We start from the raw sequence: 23,799 nt of genomic DNA, 5'->3' as shown, positions 1-23,799 counted from the left end.
GCATTACCTGCCCTCCAGCCAGTGGGAGATCTGAGGGCCCATGCTCCCCCCTCACAGCCAAGTGACACTCAAGGTATTTTTTTATACCTACTTTCATAGTACCAATATTAACTGTTTGATGTTACACACTATGAACCATATAATCTAATGTGGGTTGCTGGCTTGTTCTTTAACAAACTGCATGTTACCAGGGATTGTACAAAGCAGAGTATGAGCTGACAGAGAAAGTGAGTATTTTGTCTTTACCAGCTAAATCGATCGTTTTGATCCTCCTCTCGTGTTCTTACAGCTGTGGACTGTCAGCAGAGTGGCAGGGTCAGTTCAGCTGTGCTCTGGCCTCTTTGGACAGTTAGCGTTCCAGTTGTATTTAGAGGCACAGGAGTAAAGACAGGTTGGCCAAATTGTAATAATTAGAAAGTGACCTGCCATATAATGAAGCGTATTTATGGGGGAGGGGGCTCATTCGCAGTAATTTATGTAGTAAAATGTAAAATCTGTTGGCGCTGAATTCAAGGTTACAAGTCTGTGACAGCAACATGGCTGCAAGTTAATTTTAGCATCCTCGTAGTTTTCCGTAGTGATTTTGGAGAAGCACAAACAGAAGAACAGCTCCTGCCACTGGCTGCCACAGGGACAAACACGTTAACCCAACCTGATTATGAAAAAGAAAAAATTCATCTTGATGTCGAGCTGTAGGGTTCTGGCACTGCAGTGGCTGGCATTAAATATTCTTGATGTTTTGGCACTTTCAAGATCTCCTTTCGCTGTCTTTGTTAGCTAATGAAAAAAAAAACCAAGCTGCTGGCAAATCAAACGCAGTTAGGCAAATCAAAAAGAAAAATGTTAGCCAAAGGAAACAAAGGTTAAAGGAAGCTGCAAGAAAGAAAAATTCCCCAAAGTTAAACTGGTACTTTTGACCAATAAAAATAAACCATGTGTTAAATCAAAACCTAAATCAGAAATTATTAGTCAAGAAAAAAAAAGCAGGAAAAAAATGAATTAGTTTGGAAATGCATTAAAATGAAAACAAGCAACTGCATATGAAACAATTCATCCATTCACAAGTGTTTTGATACTATAAACTTAACAGTCACATTATCTATAAATAATATTGTCACTTGTGGAGCTGCTGCTATGTGAATATAATCATAATCTAATGCAGAATCATTATAGCAGCTTTGTTAAATGTGGATAATTTAGTTATTAATACCTAATTAATGTGTTGTAACTAAGCTCTTGCAGACTTACCTCCCTGCTCGTCCAGCATAACCAAAGTCCTGATGCCGGCATCTTTGCTCTACTCCCCAAAGACGGGCAGGAAGGACGGGTAAAGGGAGGGAGGAAAGACAAAATGAAATAGAGGTCAGTAATTAGGCCAAAACAGCTCAGGGAAACAGTGGCCCTCAGGTTTAACACAAATATTGTATGATGTCTTATAGATCCAGTACCATGTTACCACAAAAGCTAAAGAACATCTAATTTTAACACCTTGATACCCTGAGATACCTATGTAGATGTTCCGGTCCTTCTGGAGGGACAAATGATAAACTTTTGCTCCCCCAACATCAGCATGTAGCCTGCTATTGATTAGAGGGAGCAAAGGTCATTTGGCTATTACACCTAACCAGGAAACATGGAAATAGCTCCCAGGAGATGAACAATAATGATGCTGACAGCAAAGGGGAGTTCTCATTAAGTGAGAGGCCTGTCACCGAATTTCCACTTACAAATGATGCAATTAATAACACAGGATCCCAACACCCCTTCTGTCAGCAGCTGTTGGACCTCTGGACTGTGCATTAGTGTTGCTTCTAAACTGTAAGTGAGACCATTTTTCCCTCAAAATTCAAAATGGAGGTTGTCTGTTTTCCTTGAGTTTTACGACTTTAATTTAAATTCTTCCTTGACTGTAACATGAGCATTCAACAGTAAAGCTATTAGTCACTGAGGGGCTGGGCTGGCTACGGGTCTTGATGCTGGTAGAAATGGCATGAGGAGGAGGAGGAGGAGGAGGAGGAGGATGAAGATAGCGACACTTGCTCATATGAAACCCTTCCTCCTCTGTGCTTCTCAGTAATGCAGCACTAATGTGGCACCTGGTTTGGCTTGATAGGCATAAATAAGATTATGGTGTGTCAGTGTGCACGCTCGCACTTACACCCCATTACACACACATCCCCCCCTGCCTCCTCAGCAGTTTGGGAGGAAAGCTACACATTGATGTTTGAGAGGCGAAAGGGGAGCAATTATTCTGTAATCCAGCAAGCCTCTGTCCCAGAGATATTCCAGAGAAGTCGAAATGTGCCCTCTGGGAAAGAGGAATCACCCGTGATCCCACTCAGGACTGGAGATGGTTCAATGGAGGTTACTATTTCAAACCCAGTGGACAGATTACATTTTATATACTGCAGAGGGGCAAATATAGACAAAAATATTGAAAAAACATCTGAAATTGTTGCTATGGTGCTTTTGCTGTCATATTACCACACATCTCTGAAGTTAAGATCTGATAAGAGAAATCCTGAATGATCTCATGAATGCCACTGGATGTTATCTACAGTCCAGTGAATTCCAGCTTCACATTAGCTATTTGTGTGGTAATGGCATCCAAAGCAATTTGTTAATGAAGCCACTCTTCCTGTGTTCATTTTCATCAAAGCAGGAGGAATGACTTACATAATCACTGAACTGATGACTGTCTTCCTCATTTCCTCCATTTTCTCACCCAGTGATGTTTCCAGTAGTGGCGAGCTATCACTGTCTCCTCTCTGAGATTATTTTTTAATAAGGATTGTATTCACTGTGCATTTCTTTCAGCCCCCTCAGGCTCCCCTCTCCGGTTTTCTCCCCTCCCCTCAGTCTCTGACCGTCTATTCAACTGTAGGAGCTGCAAACTTTCTCCTCTTCCTCTGCCTCCCTCCTTCTGTACCACTCCACCCGCAGTACAGTCGTAGGGGAGGAGCTGCGCCGTGAGATATGTCGACTGATGATCAATATGACCTTGAGATGTGCACCGGGAGCTTGTCAGACTGCCCCACCCCCCAGCTGTCCATGCCTTTTCTACCCTTCGCTCTCTCTTTTATTCCCTCCTTCCCTCCGTCTGCTCTCTGGCGTGTCGCTCTCATCCTTTCCGTTTCTCTTTCTCCTCATCTTTCACCCTCAGTTTATTACAGTATTATTTATTGGCATGAATGTTACATGAGTAAATAAAAATGTGTGTGTGCATCCTCTCTCTCTGACGTTAGTTCATTTCCTATAATGTGTTATTCACGCCATCACTCAGTTGACTCATGCTTCGCTCAGTCCTGCCTGACAGGACTAATGGACTCAGGCACTTAGAACAGAATAATACAGCGTGTGTTAAAGCCAGCTCTTGACTTTAGATTCAGTGGTGTCAGAAATGAGTCAAGTGGCCAGAAACTCATCACCTGGACCAGAAGCAGTCTGTCATTAAGTCATCTACAAAAGCTTTTATTGTCTAGAATAGTGGTTCTCAAACTTTTTCACCTCAAGGACCTGAACGGACATAAATTAGACCACGGACCCCCATCTGACAAGATTTTTTCTTTTGGATGTTTTATTATACAAAGTGTTTGAAACCATGAAACTTGTGATTGTGTTGCTTATTGATGGAATTATAGTGAAAATCTATTATTCGTTTTTTGCTGGGGCCCACAGGAACCCCCTCAAAGACTCCTGGACCCCCACTTCAAGAACCACAAGTCCACAAAATGCTATTGTGGATTGAGATACAGACTTGGCTCAAGATCCTAAAAAAACTATTGATAATAATAATGTTGGGAAATTGATTGACTCTCTCAGAAATATGCTTTGTTTTCTTACTGAAAAAGGTTGATATGACTCCCCTTATAAATGAAACAGCTAACTGCAAACTGCACTCAGCCAAAAAGCCTTGTTTTTTGTACATATTAAATGAATGAGACATAATGTGTTCACATCTGAGCTCTTCTGTTCTGGTAAGTGGATTTTTTAAAACTGGACAAAGGGGGCGAGTGGTTTCCCCCTGCCTCCAGTCTTTGTGCTAAGCTAATGGTTCCTGACTCAACAGTGGAATCAGTCTCCTCACCAAGCTGCAGATAGCAAATAAGAGTGTCTGCCAAGATACTGAACTCAGTGTTAGCCAAGTCACTGACCTGTTATTGTCCCAAATCAGTGTGAGACACAACATCCCAACGGTGTTAACTTATTTTCAGTTTGTGCACCTCTGTTGTAAGAAGAAATAAAGTCTCATTCTTGTTAAATCATTACGTTTTTCTGTGATGTAGACCAGCTGAATTACATTTTTTAGCTACCTGTTACAGGTTTACTGAGTGGGCCCATGTGTCTGAGGATAAAACAAGGAGATTCTCACTGTCCTCACTGTACCAGGACACAGTCAGCTCTGCTCCTGTAGGACAAACAGCAGAACTGTCCTCCTCTGGCGTGCTTCATGTGTGTCGCCACATACTGAGCTCCTCTATCAAACAGTTATTGTGGACTGTAGTTCTTTGTTGAACACAGAGAATAATGTGGACTTTGTGTAAAACTGTCCTGCTGATGCTGGCTCCCTCAAATTTACAGTGAAAGCACGACTAAAGAATTTATTTGAATTTGTAAATTGTCTGTAAACGTCTACGTATTAATGGCTCAAAATACCAACTATGCACAAAATATGAACATTTGTTGTAACTATACCAATTCACTGTTGGAGTCACTTTTCCCTTACCAAATTACTGAAATGAAAATTTCAATAGCAGTAACACAATTATAAGACAGTCACAAAATGAAGTAGCCTCATAGCTATAATGTTCAAACCACTAAAGCCGTATGATTTAACAGGGTGCAGCAGTTTTTCCTTTTCAAAAGTTAATTCCCTGATTAAACCCAGGACTCGATGCAGCAATTTCTTCCCTCTGACACAATAAACAGTAAATCAGTTGGTGCTGTGCAGCAGAACTTCACCCAAAGTAAATCAGAGATGGCAACTTCCAGTGTCACTGCATTCACTTCCTATTCTTACTGTGTCATATTTTGTCTGAGTTTTGTGATGACAAATTAAACTTTAGCACCAGCGCGGTGCCATGATTCAGAGTGCTATGGGTTTTTCTTACCTCTTCCACCAGCTGCAGCATACGACGAGTGCTCTCCAGTGACTGTGGACAAATAAAAGATATGATTAGTTTCCCTCTGAGAACAGGACACATTCAGACATACTGTTGTCATCAAAGAGGGGTTTTTACAAGCTGTGTTACATCTGGAGTGGATAGCAAATAAACCTATTCAATCGTGTGTGTGTGTGTATGGTCATTGAGTTGAGCATAAGCGAGCATGTATCACAACAAAGTGGAGTCAATCTGTACAGTCAGCAGGACATGAAAAGGATCAATATCTGACATTTATCGACATGAACTCAACATGAACTCACAGAGGCAGACTGTCTGCACTTTGAGTATTGAGTACGTCCGACCTTATGATGGGAAATTTGAAGGTAGCAGCAGCAGAGGCTGATTTCTAAGAAGTTTATTTTCACATTAGGAATCACTTGAATAATTAAACTGAATCTGAAGTGCTTCAAGGCAGGTTTGAGATCTAATAACTCACCAGTGAATTACTCAAGAATACAGCAGCTCTGTCAATAAAAATAACTACATTCTTTAAAAAAAAATCCCTCCTCTCTGTCCCTTGCTCCCTAACTGCTGGATGTCTATTATTAGCCTGTGTGGTGATAGATATGTAGCTGCACGTTTCGACTCCCTCTCTAACAAGCGTGAGGCTGCAGAGCTTGCTGGCGGGAGCCACTCGGCAGGGATGGCGCTCTGTGATATCTCGTCCTTCTTACAATGACACAGCTTCGCCTCGCTGTGCTCGCTGCAAGCACGGCCACTCTCCCGGAGCGGTGGGGGTTGAAGAAGGGGGGGGGGTTGGGTAAGGAATCGAATGGGGCTCAGCTTTAGAGTGAGCGGCCATCTTTAATGTAGCCAGTCTTCTTTCTGTTCTTCCTTCTTTTCAGCTCATCTTTGCTCAGTCTTTCATCTTTTTTTTTTTATTGTCATCTGCAGTCAAGCCGCCGTAACACAGCTGCGCTGCTAAATTACAGCTTCTCCTCATATTCTTTGATCTGACGTGGTTTTACATGAGCTGTTGTCCTCTCTGAGGATCTGAGAGCTTGTGTAAGTCAATGCAACAGAGGCGAAAACTGTTATTCTGACACCGCCATTTTGTGCATTCCCTATGTTCACGCATGTGTGTGTGTGTGTGTGTGTGTGTTTGTGTGTGTGTGTGTGTGTGTGTGTGAGTGTTTAATATTCTGCTCAGCTGTGCCAGTGTGAGTCATATGTGAAGCTGGAGGGGTGTGGGCTGATCTGCTCTGGGCCATGACTGAGACTTTCTCTCTCTGAACACACACACACACACACACACACACACTCAGAGGCTGTAGCACATTCCTACACATGAACACAGATGCATTCACACAATCAGATTTGCACATTTGTGTCTTTTAAATCAGATATATATACACAAACACATACTCAAGATGTTACCACGCAGTATTCTGTGAAATCGCCTGCACACACACACACACACACACACACACACACACACACACACACACACACACACACACACACACACACACACACACACACACACACACACACACAAACACACAAACACACAAACACACACACATACAGCCCAAGGCAGACAATAACATTGTGTTGTATCATTTCTATTATTATGCATTCAAGGATTTAAGCAGCTCTTCTGTAACTGTTTTAAAATCATTGTGAGGTTATGGTTTAAAACATCTTTCATATTATGACAGTGCACCGAGGCTTTTATTTGCTTAAATAACTTTTACATTTGGAAAATTGAATTAAAAAAATGTTTTCACTAAAAACAGTTCATATAACTATTTTCTACTCTTTATATTCTTCATCCATGCTCAGATTATTTGACTGTGCTCAGGTCAGGTCTGTGTGAGTCAGTATGCGTGAATGTGCACATCTTTATGTCATCATAAGTCAAACAGCCGTGATGCAGCGAGCGTACTGTTCTCACCTCATCGGCAAGCTGGTCAGCGCGTTGCTGCATGTCTGACAACTCATTGCGCATGTCTGCGTCATCTGCCATGGCTGCTGGATGTGAGGGGTGGAGAAGGTCTCCAACAAGGAAGAGAAGATCCTAGTGGGAATCCGGGGAGGGCTGGAAGAGAGACAAAATATAAACAAACGCTTTTAGGATGGATAGATGAGTCCAGTGAAAAACAAACAGTCTCCAGACTTTGGACAATTTGGATAATCTGATGTGTGACTGCTGTTTTGTCAAAGAGCGAACATGTGCCGGTAATCACTCGCAGGATTCACACCCACAACATCATACTTGCATGCCCCTCTCTCTGAGCTCTCTGAACAGTTGGTACCAGTAAACAAAGGATTAGCCAGAAGAACCAGCAGCAGCATTCGACTGGGGGCTGAGGCGACCCAATGTTGACCGAAAATGTATTGATTAGGGTTGCTAATTGCTTTATGACTTATTCATGACAAACTCAATTAATAATTGAGAAATTCAAAAGCAAGTCAATCTTGTTTATCCATGCAGGTTATATATCATCCATCATTGTGTGTCCTGTCAAGATGCCCTTGAGCAAAGTGGCTCACTGGCATCCAGTCGCCCTGAATAATAACAACAGCAGCTAAAAGCCAAAGGTACAAAATGTGAAACGTATTCTGCAAAATGAGAGAACAAAAAAGCGTGGCATGCAACGAATAGGCCAAATAAAATTGGACCATATTAATAAAAGTCATACAAAAAAACAAATGAAACCAAGGGGGGTTGCCATTTGGGAGCTGCTGTCTCCCAAGTCTCGGTTTACTGTTGCAGGTGGTATAATGGAGGATTAAGAAGCTCTTGCAGCAGCAGTGTTTGTTCGTTGGGGAGTGAATGCGAAGGGAAAAGGCGACTGATGTTTGCAGAGGAATGCTGGTCTCAGACACACAGGGTTGACTGGGATTTTGGAGGATTAGCCACAGAGAGACACAAACAGCCTGTTAGCCCTGTAGCTGTGATCCTTCCCTACCCTCTGTGGCTCACGAGACACGAGTATCACCAGACAAACAGCGGGGCAGCTGCAGATGTAGGATTACTGGGAGCTCACTCTAAAGATGATCTTGAAACAATTTGTCATGTGTCAGATGAGTTAGAGATTATCAGTGGATATGTCTACAACACATCCACACAAACTAGCATCTGAGTTTAGCTTGACAAATAATTGAAACCTCAGAAGAATCAAATATAATTCCTCTCAACAGTTTCCTGGCTAAGAGACAATCCTGTTACAATTATAACCTTTAGTGTCCAGGGGGAAATAATGATGAATGACTGGATACTGGGTTGAAAAGAGGGAGCATATGTTTTACACATATCTTCAGGGAAATAAAAAGACAATATGCGCATCAATAAAGCTTCATTAAGAGATATTTTTGACATTAACACTGAATCAAATGATGGAAATATGACAAAGCCACTAGTAGTGCCAATCCCACTGAGAATCAACACCAAACTGCAGCTCCACAGAGGTTTTACACTCTTTTGGTCCATTGTTTTGGAGGGTCATAGCTCTCAACCTCACATTTGAAACCATAGGAACCTACTTCAAATAAGTTCAGACAAATTGAGTGAATAATATCCTTTAAGCACTTAATAGCAGTGAGGCTGGTAAAGAAAGTCAACCATCCAACAAGACTCTGATATTTTTTTCAGGAGTTGAATGTGAGTCAGTATTAGATTTGAATTTGTCGGATGGACAGGAACACAACATTTTAACCATTGTCAACTTGATAAGCAAACTGCAGTTTAAGTTGGCCATGTCAATATTTTTATGTTAACACTGGATCACATGACTACATGCATGGAAAAGGTGTCACTTGTGGTGAAGAAAATTATCTGGTGAACACATTTAGCTGCCACAAAGAGGCAGATATTTCCCCGCTGCTCTGTATCTGCTGTATGTGCAAATGTAAACAGTTTGCCCCATCAGCATAGTAAAGTGACAATATGTCAGTGTTTGTTGCTTGTTTCTTTCTCCCCCAAGTTCATTTAGCAGTGGTGGGTGTGATGGCATCTTGACTTTGTCACAGCCCTCCTAATGGTTGTTGGGTCTCCACCCTCTGCAGTGCAAGAGTGGGAGTTAGCAACAACATGGTGGAGAAAAAAAACAGGCAGCAGACTGATTTCCTCAGTATTGCCTGACACTACAAGCTTTCTTTAGTTACATTTAAATCAGGTCATACTTTTACTTTAGAGGGAACAAACATACAAACTTCACTTGCAAATGAGGCTATATTAATGTATTTTTATGAGGTGCTACTCCCATTTCTGTATGTAATGGTAAAATTTATTGGTAAGGCAGTAAATGTGTTGCTTGTAAAGATGCTGTGGGGCAACAACAACTACAACTGCTCATAATGTCACTAAAAATCTCAAACTCATATGGTAGTTTACAGTCACATTATCCTCCATCACCACAACCACAAAATATTACAGTCCCAAACTGTCCAAATCCACAGTAAGATGTCAGGTGAACACTGATCGAGTACATGGCGAGAGTCAGTGTTTCTTGTCGGACAGACGGCTTCGCCCACCTGACGTGTCTCATCATGGTGACTTAGCGATCAATCTGGTTGACGTTCTGCCACAGAGGTCCTCATGTACCCTGTGTGTTTGCTTCATCCGCTCGTGTGTCCAGAGATGTTCACAACAACATCTGCTGGCCACACACAATCACAGCACATACAGCATATGAAGGCATTTAAAAAAAAAATTTTTTTATGGCACTATCACACAGCGCATCACGGTCTGAATCATTAAAGCCTCCCTGGGTGGTATATAGATCCATCTACATTCATCTGCGAGGATGGATTCAGTCATGTTTACGTCTGTTGATCGATGGCTGTATCAAAAAAGTCCTGCTGCTTTTTATTAGAGCATTTGTAGCGGCCAGTTTATATAGATCCGTCCACTATTACAGATACAATTTGTATGTTGAATCAGAGATAGTTCAGTGCTTTTTATTTTATATTTATGCATCATGTTTATTCCCTCTCTCCCTGCTCTGCTTTCCTCACGTGCCTCTCCCTCTCTCTTTTCCTCTCGCTCTCCTGCATCGCTTCACAAAAGCAGCAGCCATGTTGGGTTATATAAACCTCAGACTGGACTGTGCCGTCCTTAATGTCTGAACCGAATCGAAAAACACTTTAGAACGACTGGCTGGAGGAAGAGAGGGCTGCGTCCCTGCCTGTTCAGTTACGTAACTAAATTCAGGCAATTAAGTTTTAACAGGCCACTCTGACCTTTTACTTTACATCTCAATTACAAGCTTCACATTTCGCATCTTAGCTGCCCTCAGCACTGCCTGTTTCAGCACCGGACCAATTTCATCATCAGGAAAGACACAAAATACTGGTGGAGTAGGTGTTACATAAGAACACGTTTTTATAATCAATGCATTCATCTGTGTGCATGTTTTTGGGGTCCGATTATATTCATGATCACCATCATGCAGACTGGCAAAGCTGCAAAAATGATCCCAGAAGAAGAGCCCTGATTATAAAATGGTTGAAGACAGATGATATTAAACAGCAGCGTAATTACACAATGAAACATTTACAGTAATTAGTTGAGCCAGATCAGCGAGTAGAGTCGTTCATAATTACAGAAATGAGGAGTAACATGCAGATTTGAAGGAAGTTGATTAAAAGTGGAAACTAAAGGTTCACTTCCTGGAGCTTCCAACAATATATCTGTTGTTGCTGCTTCTTCAGTGAATGACTCAGGCTCGAGGTCATGTGATGACACTTGAGCAGGCTCCATTTGTTCATGCACTGACAGGAAGCTCTGTGTTCAGCTGGAGTGCAAAATTACAAGGTGCTCAACCAGTGTCAATTAAAACAAATGAAGGAGTCATTTTAAGAGGTGTCTAAGCTAATTAACTCTGATGTCACCCAAAAGGTAGCAAATGAGGAATTGCATCAAATCTGTTTTTCCCCCAGACCAACAGTCACTGATCCTGTAAAGCAATAACAAGGTATTCATATACATGGATATAGAGACAGAACAGGTAGAGACCACCTGAAAGAGTTAAATGCCTTTGAGAGACACCATTACTAGAACCAAACTGTGACCTTTGAGTTATGAGAATCTTTAACCAGCAGGCCGCCCTGTCAGCCATCAAACGCTCCCTCTCAAAGGAAACTCATTTGTCTGGAGATTCCCATCTGATTAAACGTTTTGGAGCCCATCTGAGAAATACTTAATTTTTAATCACTCACAGAAAGTCCTCTGTCTGCCAGCAGTTTGGCTGAGGATAATAAACTTCTGCCTGGACAAATCCTTGATCCAGTTGAAGGAGGGCCTCTAGTGTGCATGTACTATATTCATCATAACACCTAATATAATATGTTTTTACACACTAAAGCTGCAATAGATCGTAGAATTATACCAATATAATGTGCTACAAACTGGTGGTAACTAGGAAAATCTACACTGCCCACTCAAATAAACGACATTACTTAATTCTAACAGCAACAGTAATCACTTTATCTTGTAATCAGACTACAGTAATCCACTTATGTGTACTCCCAAACAGACTAATGTACTGCATATTGCTTTCCATCTGTCAGTGTAAGGAATGCTATAGACACTGACTGAATCCTTTAGGTAATTAACACAGTGTAACATCACCGAACATCTGGCTCACAGCTGCCTCGGTCCATTTGTTAACACACAGGATTTCAGGGAGATGTGAAAGGAAATCAACAGCCATACTGTATAGGTCCTCACCCACCTTTGTGTGTCTGCTGCTGTGTGTTGACACACACACCAACACACCCTATGCCCCTGAGTTTGTGTCACCTTGTCATCATGTGTTACTCTGATTCTGACATTTATGGCAGGAAATGGTAAGCACCGTGACCTTTTGTCCTGAATTAAACAGGAAGGTAATAAAAACCAGGGACAGGAAAGCTCGACGGAAAAAAAAATCATGCTCAAAGTTATTAAAATCACACAACTAGGCTGTAGCATGGTGCACTAAACACACAAACCCATCTAAGTACCCACTGTCCTGTACATGCAGGCATATACACACACTTTATTACATCCATGTTGCCCTGAGGACTGTGGCAGAGTGAGGTTTGCTGATTAGAAGCATGATTTAATTTATGGCACTGTAGAAAAGGTGCTGTGATATATGACTTGCGTTGTAGTTACCACAGATTTCAAGGCAATTACTGGAAAAAGGCAGAACACTGCACATCCATCAGCAGTATTTGGAAAGATTGCTTGAGCGATAAAACATGGCTAATACCTGCATATATGTACTGTACTGCACTCTGTGTGGCAAAAATGAATGTTTAATACCATGTCCATCCATCCATCCATCCATCCATCACCCTGTTTACTACCTTGGGTGTAATCACCATGGGAACAATAACCAAAGATATGAAAATGCCCTTATTTCCATTCCCCTCACACTCCCTCCTGGAGGATGGCATATTTCATACCCTGTCCAATCACATCTACCTGGAGAATATTACCAGCCCCCACCATCTGCTCCACCTCAACTCTCTCTCATTTCTTCTCCTCCTCTCCCTCTCCTTTAATCTCTCTCATCTCCTCTGTCCATTTTTACATCTTGTCTTTTTTCTTCCTCTTTTCCTCTGTAAAACTTGGACTTGACCACACCTGCAACCGCCAACCACATAATGTATCCAGAAGTATTTGACTCAATCTGACATTAAGAAGTAGTATGGTATCCCCAGTTAACACAAATCATGTTCCATCCATTCATACATTACATAGTGTAGCTCCTTTTTCATTTTTACAATGCAATTTATGAGGAAAAATTACAAAATTGAGGCTACGTCTGTGCATTTTGTGCTATCATTGTTACGAAACAGACGTTTTTATGGTCTATTTTCGTCTGACCAAGACAGACATATTGCCATGTGGGTGAGATACTGTAGAGCTTTGTTGTGCCTTGTGGCAAGAGACACAATAGATCTTTGTTTTTCGCTGCTTCATGCATATAGAGTTGGATGTGTGTTTCTTTCTTCTCTGGCTCTAAAAGTATATGAACGTGTGTGTGTGTGTCTGTGTGTGTGTTGGCTGCCATTTTGTTTGCTTTCCAATTTTAGTTTCAGATTCTTCGTCTCTCATCGTCTGTCATCAACATTTCTCTTTCCTTCTATCTTTTTAACATCTTCTTAACGTCAGATCTTTGATGGAAATGTGGGGTTGTATGTCACACAACACACTGATAATTGTGAAACATCGCTCAAGTGTGATGGATACACTTAGCCAGTTTTAAAAATATCTCTCGAGCTGATAAGGATGAAAGAGAGCCTCCCTTATGCGTATTTTGATTCTGCTCTACATCACCAGCTCATGATTTGAATTCAGAGCTAGATAAACATGAACACTACGTTCAAGCTGTAACAGCTGAAAATAAAGGTCATCTTAAGGCTGGGCAGTTTAAAATTAGCTATGTGGCTACAGCACCAGATGAAAGATTGATATGAATTGGCCTTGTAAAAATAAATCTTGTTATGTAAAATAGCTTCACTTCACTTGGTACGGCTGTTATCACTCCTTACAGAGGACTGTAGTAACAAAAGCACTGAACTGAAATGGATCGGGTGGGCGTTCCCTTTTAAACTGACATAGCTGAACTGTCATTTCTCTACAGATGACACTGTTAATGTAAAATGATATCTAATGCAGTAAAAACTGCAGCAGCCATTTTGCAGCTTGACAGAACAATAAATAATTCTGTAATCTACAATCCGTCTTGTATGTGAAAGGCTTTTTTGTCTGGAAGTTTCAGCACATGATAACCATGACAAAAAGATGACGCTACCTTTCCAGGAACCAGAACGAGCCTGAATAACAGTTACCTCAACAAGCCCAAGTGTCGCTACAGCGGCAGCTCTCTCTCCACAGGGGAGCTAGCATTAAGTGCTGAACCGACATCCCAGCGGCCTGCCCTGCAATATTGACCTGAGGAGTCCAAAACCCCATCACTTATTCATCCGGCCCCAGTGAAGCCATTTACATCTCAGAAACACGTGGCTAAAGAGCAGGAGGCAGAGGATCATAACAGTGCAAGCTAACTGCTTCAGACAGGACAGCACTTCAAAAACTGTGTTATGACCTTACAGAGATGAAATGAAGGTGAGCAACAGAGGGAGAAGCAGGTTAAGGAGGTAGAGGTGAAACTATTTGTCCACTACTTGATCACGACAACATTAATCAGGAAGCATTTGATCACTTTTAGCCAGTTTTAGTTATTTTAGTCAAGCCAGCAACATGGCTTTATAGGGTTGGTCAAATGTTAGCAAATGTAAGCATGCTAACAAGCTAAATTAAAACGGTGAACATGTTAAACATTATACCTGCCAAACATTAGCATGTTAGCATTGTCACCGTAACCATGTTAGCATACCTAAGTTAGCTTAAAGCACCGCTAGCCTGGCTGAAGATGCTCAGTACTTAAAGCAGCTGCTTTTAAGTTTTCTCTGCTGCCGAATGTGGTTTCTTGCTGAGAGCAGGTGGTGGTGATTGGCACTTGACAGGAGCTTCGGCCATCATTGTATTTTACGAGGCTAGCTGGTTAGCGTGCTAACTTCAGTAGGAGAAAGGATGTGATAGAGAAAAGAGATAACAATGAGTGCTGAGTTGATCAAGAGTGTTGCTTTCCATGAGAGGAATGAAGTTTGATGCTGAACGCAACATTTCTACTAGACTGGTAAGTAAACAGCTGTTAATGCTAATGTTAGCCATGTAGCAATAGCTAAACTAACAAATAGCTCCTTTAAATACACTAACTTGTTCATTTACAAGTAGTTATTAACAGACAGAGTTTTAAAAAATTCACTAGTTCTTCCGTCATATGTCTGAATGTTTTTCTTTAACTTCTATTATATTAGCTGAATATGATTACAGAACATGGGGTTTGAATTCAGAATAAGAATATTTGCCTTATTATCGTCAACTTTGGGAAATATGAAGAGATGCCAAAGCAGTCTGTTTCACTAGGCAGCAGAGACAGCTTTACAATATAGAGGAATGTATGAATAAATTCCCTAATGTATGACTGGATCATGGTGATCACAGTCATAACCACTGGGTTGGTGAAGATCTCATATACTGTGCTCTCTATGTACAGAAATACAAACATTCAGAACATTCAGACATAATCTATTCACAATATCCCACAAGGCATGTTACACAACACACATTTAAATCCAACAAGACACATCTCATCCCTGCCCATGGCAGTTTACTAAGCTATTTACAATAGAGCAAGGCAGACAAAGGATGTTACTGTGGGAAATTACTGTTGGAGCTGTGTACTGTGGTTTCTGAAGTGTTTAAGGAGCCTCTGACAGACAAGTTGGTCCTTGGGTTTATTAGTTTCTCATCAGCATGGAGAGTGAGTGTTGTTCATGGACGCTGCAACTTACAGTTTACAGCTTTCTGGAAGTGTTGGGCCCAAACTACATGAATAGATGTTGGTCACTTGGTATTCCAGTCACACACCTACTCTCATAAACTCTCTCTTTCCAGAGTGACCGCCTGCTCTAAGCAGCTTGAGGGATAGCCACACGATGACCTGTGTGTATGTTAATGTAAAAACTGCCGTAAACAATGTCATCATCCTATTTATCGTCTCTTGGAGGAGGCGTTGCGGCTGCATTTGCTAATAGAGACCAGATAGTCTGAGGGTGAAGACAAGGGCAAGTCTGGTGATTTCCCCCCCTCATCCCTCTCCTCACTGGTGCTGAGCTGTATGGCTCCTTATCAGCCAGCTGAGAGCAGAGCAGAGAGGACAACACATGGGCAGACAAGACAAGAAGATCTCAGTGGTGCAGACTGACGTGTTTATTTTAAGCTACTGCAGGAGGATGAGAGCTCACACAAAGAGGGATGAAAAAGAGAATAAAATGAGGCCATAATTCAGTATTCACAGCACACCACACAAGTATGAGCGCTGCCAACGCCCTTCAGCTCCGCGCTCACAGTCACCTTTGTGGTTTCTGTGTATGAGAGGGGTTTCATCATCTGTCCACTCATGGGAGCAACCAGAGCTGCATCTATTAACATGTAGCTGTGATGATTTGGCTGCTAGAGGACCATGGAGACGTTTGACAAGCAAAACACGACATGGGTTCAGATGGGGCAGGGGTGGGGGTTTAGGAGGTTGGTGGTACAGATGAACATTAGATCAACCAAGCAATTTCTGCACAGGCCGCCACAGCCTGGTTTGGAATTAGAAGCACAACCTCTCGTGTTTTACAAGGTAATAAATGTCAGGGGGAGAGATGTGAAGGCTCTCCGGGTGAAAAATGCAGCAGATGTCCTTTTTATGTCTGCATGTTTGACGGGCAGGAAACGTTCAAGTGAAAAGGCACAGTCCCTGATGTTTTAGCAATGCAACAGTAAAACACCGTCAATCTGTTATACCCTAATCAATATTGATGACTTTGATTACGCCTTTGCTTTTTGGCTTGGAGCATATTTATACACTGGAGGGTTATGACATGAGACTCTAGCAAAAAATCCAATTAGTGAAGCCCAGAAGTTTAATTTACAGTCCAACAGGACACATTCAATTTTTCTCTACTTCATTCATGGTCATGGGCCTCAGTAGCCGGGCCACTTCAGTGTCACATAAGAGCCTGTTAAATATTTGAGAAGTCATAAAAACAAAGACATTAAAAAGCAATTAGTTGCACTCAGAGGAAGAGAAAAAGTTTCTGAAAGAATACAAACAAAAATATCAAATTACACCTCTGTTGTCTTCCTTTTGATGTTTTCTAATATTTAATATTTTTAATTAACAATATTTATATGCAGCAAAAATTATTGATGCTGAAAAAAGGTTAACTGCTTGGTTTATAAAAAGTAAAAAAAAGGTAATAAATGCCAGAGCAGTTTTCAGAATCCAAAGTCCGCAAAGATCCATCTAGAGTGAGGCCCAGAAGGTAGAGCGGGGGAGGGTCGTCCATTAATCGGAGGGTCGCTGGTTTGAGTCCTTGTGTCTTATTGTCCTTGGGCAAGTTACTGAACCCTAAAAGCACCATCAGTGAGCATTGGTGTGTGAGTGTGAGTGTATAATGATTATTAAGACTAGAAAAGCACTGTATAAATGCAGTCCATCTATCATTTAACCCAAGGATATTGAGTGTACAATCATAGAAGTAAAAGAATCACTAATACTGATACTCTGTTCTGCTCACAGGGCAGTTTAAGACTTTATATACACAGTACACAGACATTAATGCAGCAGATCATGGATTCATTTTCACCAGCACAATAATAAACATGTTAAAATTCACTGTTAAGCATGAGAAACTGATAGGTTTGATACCCTGTGTGGTGACTGCATAGCTAAAAACAAATGTATTACTACGTCAAATCAGATGCCTAATACATAATACATCCCACCATGCCATTTTGCCCCATAATGCATGCAGTCTTCATACTGACTGTCATGCAGTAATAGCGCATGTGTATTGTTTGATAGGTAAAAATCAAAAATCAAACATCCTCTGAATGCTAATGCTCTGACACATACCAGACTGTTAAAGGTCTATGTAAAAGCATTGCAGAGGCTGACCTGCACCAACAACTGTGGTCAGCTGCACTGCAGCATCATAAATTACCCAGCCCAACGAACAGATCTACAGCAACATCACCAAAAAAACACCACACACACCACACTCCACTAATCCTTGAACTAAAACCATCCCCACAGACCACACAGTGTCGTGTTTGCAGAAGACTGATACAGTCGTATTGTCCCTGCACCTGAGCACACAAACCAGACCCATGTAATGTAGAGCACAGAGGGCGTATTCATGTTGACCCGAGCAGATAAATTGGTGACTTCATGCTCCATTGATGCCGGGATAAGATGTCTATACGTGCTTTTATTCTGGAAATGGAAGCTTTAGTTGTGTAGAGATGCTTTACAATACAACACAGCTGAAGCCACGGCTAATGCTGGAGGTCAGAATGATATGATTGAAGCTACAGATCAATGTGAAACCGAAGCAGGCTGCATCATATCCTACACACGCACACATACAAGTGATTGTACTGTGGCAGCTTGCCATAGCACAATCTGACACCCAAAGTTTATTTCTGGACATACATTAGTATAGCTACTTCTGATTTCTGGCTATTTTGTGGAATTTAATATATGTATAATTAGGATCATTTTACGAGCAGCAACGATCTGTATATGAGACATTTTTGCCATTTTCACATAGATAACATACACACTATTTCTTCAAATGAATCATCCTGGCAATTATTCACTTTGGCATTATTTATACTCTCCCTGTTTCCATCTTCTCTCTCTCTCTCCTTCCCTTCTCTTTCTAATCATTTTCTCTGCCTAAAATTCATTTCATTAATCAAAAGAATAATAATCTAACCCTGAGAGAGCAGGAGAGAGGACAGATGGCAGAACGATGACAGAGCCTGACAGTACGGTGGATGGGCCTCACTGGTGACTGTCTCATAAATGTGTCTTTAAAAGGTAAAATCATGGAGGATTTTTTTATTTTTGGTTCCAGAAAAGCTTCAAAAGCAAGCGACCATCACTTGGGAGATAATATTAAACACATCACTTTCTGAGAGAGGGTACAACTGAGGTAAGATAAATGAAACTAAATTTAGAGAAGTCTTGCTTCTGTGTGAGCATGAAAAGACTCATGACAGGTGTGCTGCTCATACCTTCTACCTGTCTCCATTAATAACTATTTAACTACCCAACATAAAGCCTGACTAGTTTTAGAAAACATAACGTCCCAAACACTGAAAGACAGTATAGCTGAATGAAAATAAATCCAATAACCATCTCTGTCTAATAAAATCTGCAAATTAGTGGTGTGTCGTAGTGAAAGTAGAGAAGAAAGTCTTCATGATGTGGTTCGGTGAGAGAAGAAATGCACCACTGCGTTTTCTCTGCGTGCGTTGCCACAGTCTTGAGGCCTCAGGAGCGGCCATTTTGTTTCTCTGTTTTTGTTTACATGCAGAGTGTCTCCAAGAAAGTGAGAAGTCGTCCCATGCGAGCTGACTGGACACAAAAACAAAAAAAAAAAGAAAAACCTGACTGCCTGACTTGCCATTTTTGCTGCTGCTTAGCTGTTGCTGTCAAGTAGGTCACACTCCCACTGCAAAAAGAAAACACTCTCTCCTTCCTGTTTCCTTTGAAGCACTTTAGGGAAATGGGACATTTTGGGAAAAACGCTTATTCACTGTCTTACTGAGGGTTAAATGAGCAGACTGATACCACTCTCAAGGCTTTACGCTAAATATGAAGCTACCGCCAGCAGCTTGGTTAGCTTAGCTTAGCTTAAAGACTGGAAACAGAGGGAGACAGCCCTGTCCCGAGGTGACAAAAGTCTCCTACCACCACCTCTAAAGCTCACTAGTAAACATATCATATCTGGTTTATATCTCTGGCTGGTTGACGCATTTTGTTATGTCTGGACAGAGATAGGTTAACAGTTCCCCTGCCTGTTAGCTTAGCTTACTTATCTTGACATTTAATAAACAGACACGAGAGTGGTATCAATCTTCTCATTTAACTCTTGATGAGACAGGGAATAAACTCACTTCCAAAAACGTTTGACTTTTCCTTTAAAAAAATGCAGCGTTAATTAACTGGTTTGTTGAGAAGCCTCTCTGTTTCTGTCATCTGTTCCACAGTTATTGTGTATTTACAATTCCTTTGTAATGTTTAGACCTTGGTAAAATATTTTCGTACGTAGCTGTATAATAAGTGTAATATCTGAGCCTGACAACTGTTTAATTTCAAAGCTGAAGCCATGTACTGGATTTTGTCATGAAAGCAAACAGTGAAGCCCATCCACTTGAGATGTACTGACCACAAGAAAAAACTCAGGAGAGACTCTTATCTATTGATGATACACTTCTCGAGCACACAGTGACTTTGCTGTGTGCAAAATAAAATATCCTAAAAAGTAAATAACCTCTGTTATGATGTCTCATAATCCCTTGTTGTAACCTCAGACAGAACAGTCACGTCTCCTCTGGCTCTGGACAAGAGCAGGGCCCAGAATAGGCTTCACTATTCAGAAATAAGGAGAGAAAAAACAGCAACTTTGACCACCACAGGGAATCATTCAGCATATCTCAGAGTTGCTAAATGCGACAGCAGCATAACAAGCTCTGCTGAGTCCATGAGGATGATTTTGTTTGTCGTGCAGCTAAATCCTGAACTGAGAGAAACAACCGCAGTCGGCTTTTAGTTCACATCAAGACCACTTCACGAAGGAGGCAGCGGGCCTAGTTCTTTTGCTCAAGGGCACTTTATAAATGTCCTTGAGTTAAGAAGTATGAATGTTTCTGTTTTACCTCAAGCAGATGCAGTCATTTTATCCACATTTAGTTGCAGTCAGAAGCTAACCTCCTTGCTGTCCTTGCTGTGTTGTCAGTCATTTGTGGAGTGAAACATGACGTTTTCTCTTGAATGAAACATCGACCACGTGAAGGAAAAACAGCACCTTTTCTTGTAAATGACTGGGGTGTGAAACATAAACAATACTAAAGGTATCTGATATAACATTTCAGCAGCTCATCCAGTCTGCAGAGCCACAGTTGGAGAAATGCCAAAGATCCCTCAGACTGTCAAATATGACTTGTTTCATTTAAGATCAAAGTGACACAGTGTAAGATGCTGCAGCATGAGGATATTGTGTACAGTTGGTTGTACATAGGCAGACATGAGACGAACAGTTGGGCCTGTTAAGGCTGAGAGCCTGAGTCTGTAAGATTGAGGAAAGAAGAGCTGCTAGATAGAGAAACAAATATACCTGCGCCAAAGCACGCAATGCGCAGCCAGCCAGCTCAGTATTCACCAGCATCGATCACAGAGGCTTTAGCTCCATTTCAGAGCTGCACAATACAGCAGCGTGTGTGAAAGTGCCCCTGTCAAATGAACAACGGCCAGGGTGTTTCTGAGGAACAAACAGTGGATGGTGATGGTGTCGTGAGTCACCATTTATCCAGAGAGCAGCCCCTTCACAGTGTGTGCAGCACAGGCCTGACACCCCCTCCCACCACCTCCACCCCCTCCCCGTTTCTGTCTCTCTCTCTCTCTCCCTCTCTCTGCAGTCCAAACAGTGCAAGCCGCATAATGCGATATGGTATAGCGGTCATGGCAACTGGAGCATCCTTGGGGGGCTTTACTTTGCTCTTTATACTGCAGGCTATAATCTGCCATTGTCATGAATGCACAGCTGTCAGAGTTCAAAGGCTGTAGGGGCTCTCTTTCTTCTATATGAACTCATATTTCTGTTTCCTTCTGCCTTTAAAATAAAATCTACTATTTTAAGGTCATAAAAAATCACCACAGGCCCACTGAAGGAATGTGATCGGAGGACATCTTGTGGTAAATATAACGGTCTATTCATGCAGTAGTGCCCATTGCAAGATACACAGTGATGTGGCAACAAGCTCAAGTGAAGGCATCTGTCAGTGACCATCAGTCAGCCAGCCAGCCCACCGCCACATGTGGTGGTATTAAACAATTCCAGATGCGCCAGAGATCAACACGACCTCAGCATCTGCTCTGCCGCATCGTCAAACCCCGGGATGACCAGCAATCAAGTCTCTATGTGTGAGCGACGAGGCTCGGACACCTCTCACAGCAGACATGGTAATGTGCGCCGTGCGTGACCGGCAGCGCAGGGCGTCAGTCCACCGCACACAGTCCTTCCACTGTCACCAACACCTCCACACCACGTTATCGCCACCCTAACCCGGTCTCCACTGCTCCTGCGTGCTTTCTACATGGGTAATAAGGTCACATGAGATTGATATGAAGTGTGTAGGTAGCTCAATGCCCCGCATCATAAATCCAGCAAACCAAACCACTCAGCCACTGTGCGACATGCGGGACTGACAGACAGCGCTTGCGGGGCTCACTGACAGTTATGCGCGTCGCTACGGAGACGGCTGGATGGGATGCTGAGGTGGAGGAGGAGGAGGAGAGGAGGAGGAGAAGGGGAGGGGGGGCGTTGGGTGTCATAGTGCGGGTTTCACCGCGGTCCTCCCCGGCGCTCTTCTCCCCCGTCTCTCGCCTGTAAAAACCCCCGCCCACCTCTCCACCACCGGGATATTTCCGAGCTCCCTTCATGCCTCGGTCACGTAAATGTGGCCGCCAGTGATGCGAAGGTGGCCTACTGCGTAAAAAACAAAAGAAATAAAAAATAAAAGGAAGAGGCGCATTCACGGAGCTGGATCATGCTTCACCCCCCCACCCTCCCTGCTGTTTATATCGGCTACCCTCCTTCCACCCACCGACCTCACCATGGCGCAGTTTACTATTACATGACATTCTCTCAGTCAGATCACAAATCAGCCGTGATGCTGTTTTAGTTGCTGTGCCCCCCCCCCGCCCCCCCGGCTGACATGTGTGCGACAGATTGATGCATGTTTCACCGTGTTGCTGCGACATCAGCAGTCTGCCCGCTGCTGCAGCTCGGAGGCGGGAAGAGAGGCTCTCACTCAGCCACGACACTGGTTTATAAGAGAGCAATCCCCTCTAAAATAGATGGGGGGGGGGGGGTATGGCTAAAATAACCCCCCCTCGCCCTCTCAACAATGCGGTGTTTGGACCCAGATGAGACCTGCTGGGATGTCCAGTTCACCTCCCTGCCGCTGTCCACGGTGCTGAAACACTGAAAACGCCCACGCCGCACATACGCATTATAGCGCAGCGCACCCATCCTCTCCGCGACCCACTGGGAGCTCACGCATCGCCTTCGCTGCCTGCTTTCCCCTCTTCCTTCATTTACCCACAAACACAGCTGAAAATCCTCCCGAATAGAAATAAAACCCAGAAGCATCTCATGGGCTGAGAGAAAACACAGGTCCGCCGCTCACGTTTCACAAACACCAAACATCTGCCGCTTCGACGAGCAAAAAGAGAGAAATAAAAGTGGTAAAAAGGGAGGAGAAAACGTCCCGAGTCTTACCTGTGCCTGCTGTCGGTGCCCCGCAGTCAGTATGGGAGGAAATGCCTGCTTATATCAACAGCAAACCGATACCAGTCTGTCTCTGTATATGACTGCGATGCTGCAAAGGCACTGCGCGTCGGCTGAGTCCTCCTCACTTCTTCTTCAATGGGGGTAAAGCGGTGCAGCTCCAGTCAAAGATGGCGGACACTTTTGACGTCATCAGCAGCTTTTAATAGATATCTGTCAGAAACAGAGAGAGAGAGAGAGAGAGAGAGACTTCAAAAAGTCTTTGTTATAATGGGCAGCTGCACGGATAGCAAAACAACAACTGAATATTTTAGATGTTTTTGAAATGCTGCTGTTGTATGTTTTACATCTAAGCGAAGTCATGCTAGATATACTACATGCAGACTGGATATAGGCCTCAGTCTATAAGTAGGATGCAGATACCCCACTGTACATTATTCATGATTATCAGTGTTACTGTATATTAATACAGACTGCTGGCAGGTTCATCTTGGCTTCAGGCATCTGGTTCTTGCCACTTGCACTTTTTTTTTTTTTTTAACAATGTCATAGGAACAAGTTCATTACACAGCAGAATAAAATGTGTCCATATTCCAGTAAAAGTAACCTGTGCACCAAGGTGATCTCCCATTCAGTATCAGTGGGATTTTAATGGCAACATCTTTACAAAATTTAAAATTAAAGCCTTGTCATAGACATTTTCCATCAGTATGAG

The 23,799-nt window shown here is 42.4% G+C and overlaps 1 protein-coding gene across 3 annotated transcripts in view; it reads right to left on the bottom strand.

The window, feature by feature from the left end:
* The window catches only part of snap25a (synaptosome associated protein 25a), a 35,843-nt gene extending 12,590 nt beyond the window's left edge, over positions 1-23,253 (bottom strand). Inside the window, exons 1-4 of one of the 3 annotated variants that reach the window (XM_071478612.1) lie at positions 23,076-23,253; positions 7,063-7,206; positions 5,112-5,153; positions 1,249-1,297 (exon numbers count right to left, since the gene is read on the bottom strand). In XM_071478612.1, the coding sequence (XP_071334713.1) occupies positions 1,249-1,297; positions 5,112-5,153; positions 7,063-7,134 (163 nt within the window). In that variant the 5' untranslated portion in view covers positions 7,135-7,206; positions 23,076-23,253. The remainder of the gene's footprint in view (positions 1-1,248; positions 1,298-5,111; positions 5,154-7,062; positions 7,207-23,075) is intronic. The other 2 variants (XM_071478610.1, XM_071478611.1) reach the window with 2 other exon arrangements.
* Between the last annotated feature and the right edge of the window lie 546 nt (positions 23,254-23,799).

Source organism: Trachinotus anak, unplaced genomic scaffold, assembly GCF_046630095.1.
Source record: "Trachinotus anak isolate AG129_WGS33_773 ecotype Australia unplaced genomic scaffold, CSIRO_AGI_Tana_v1 ptg000005l, whole genome shotgun sequence".
Taxonomy (NCBI): domain Eukaryota; kingdom Metazoa; phylum Chordata; class Actinopteri; order Carangiformes; family Carangidae; genus Trachinotus; species Trachinotus anak.
The sequence above is the reverse complement of the archived record's forward strand: the minus strand, read 5'-3'. Positions and strand labels throughout refer to the sequence as shown.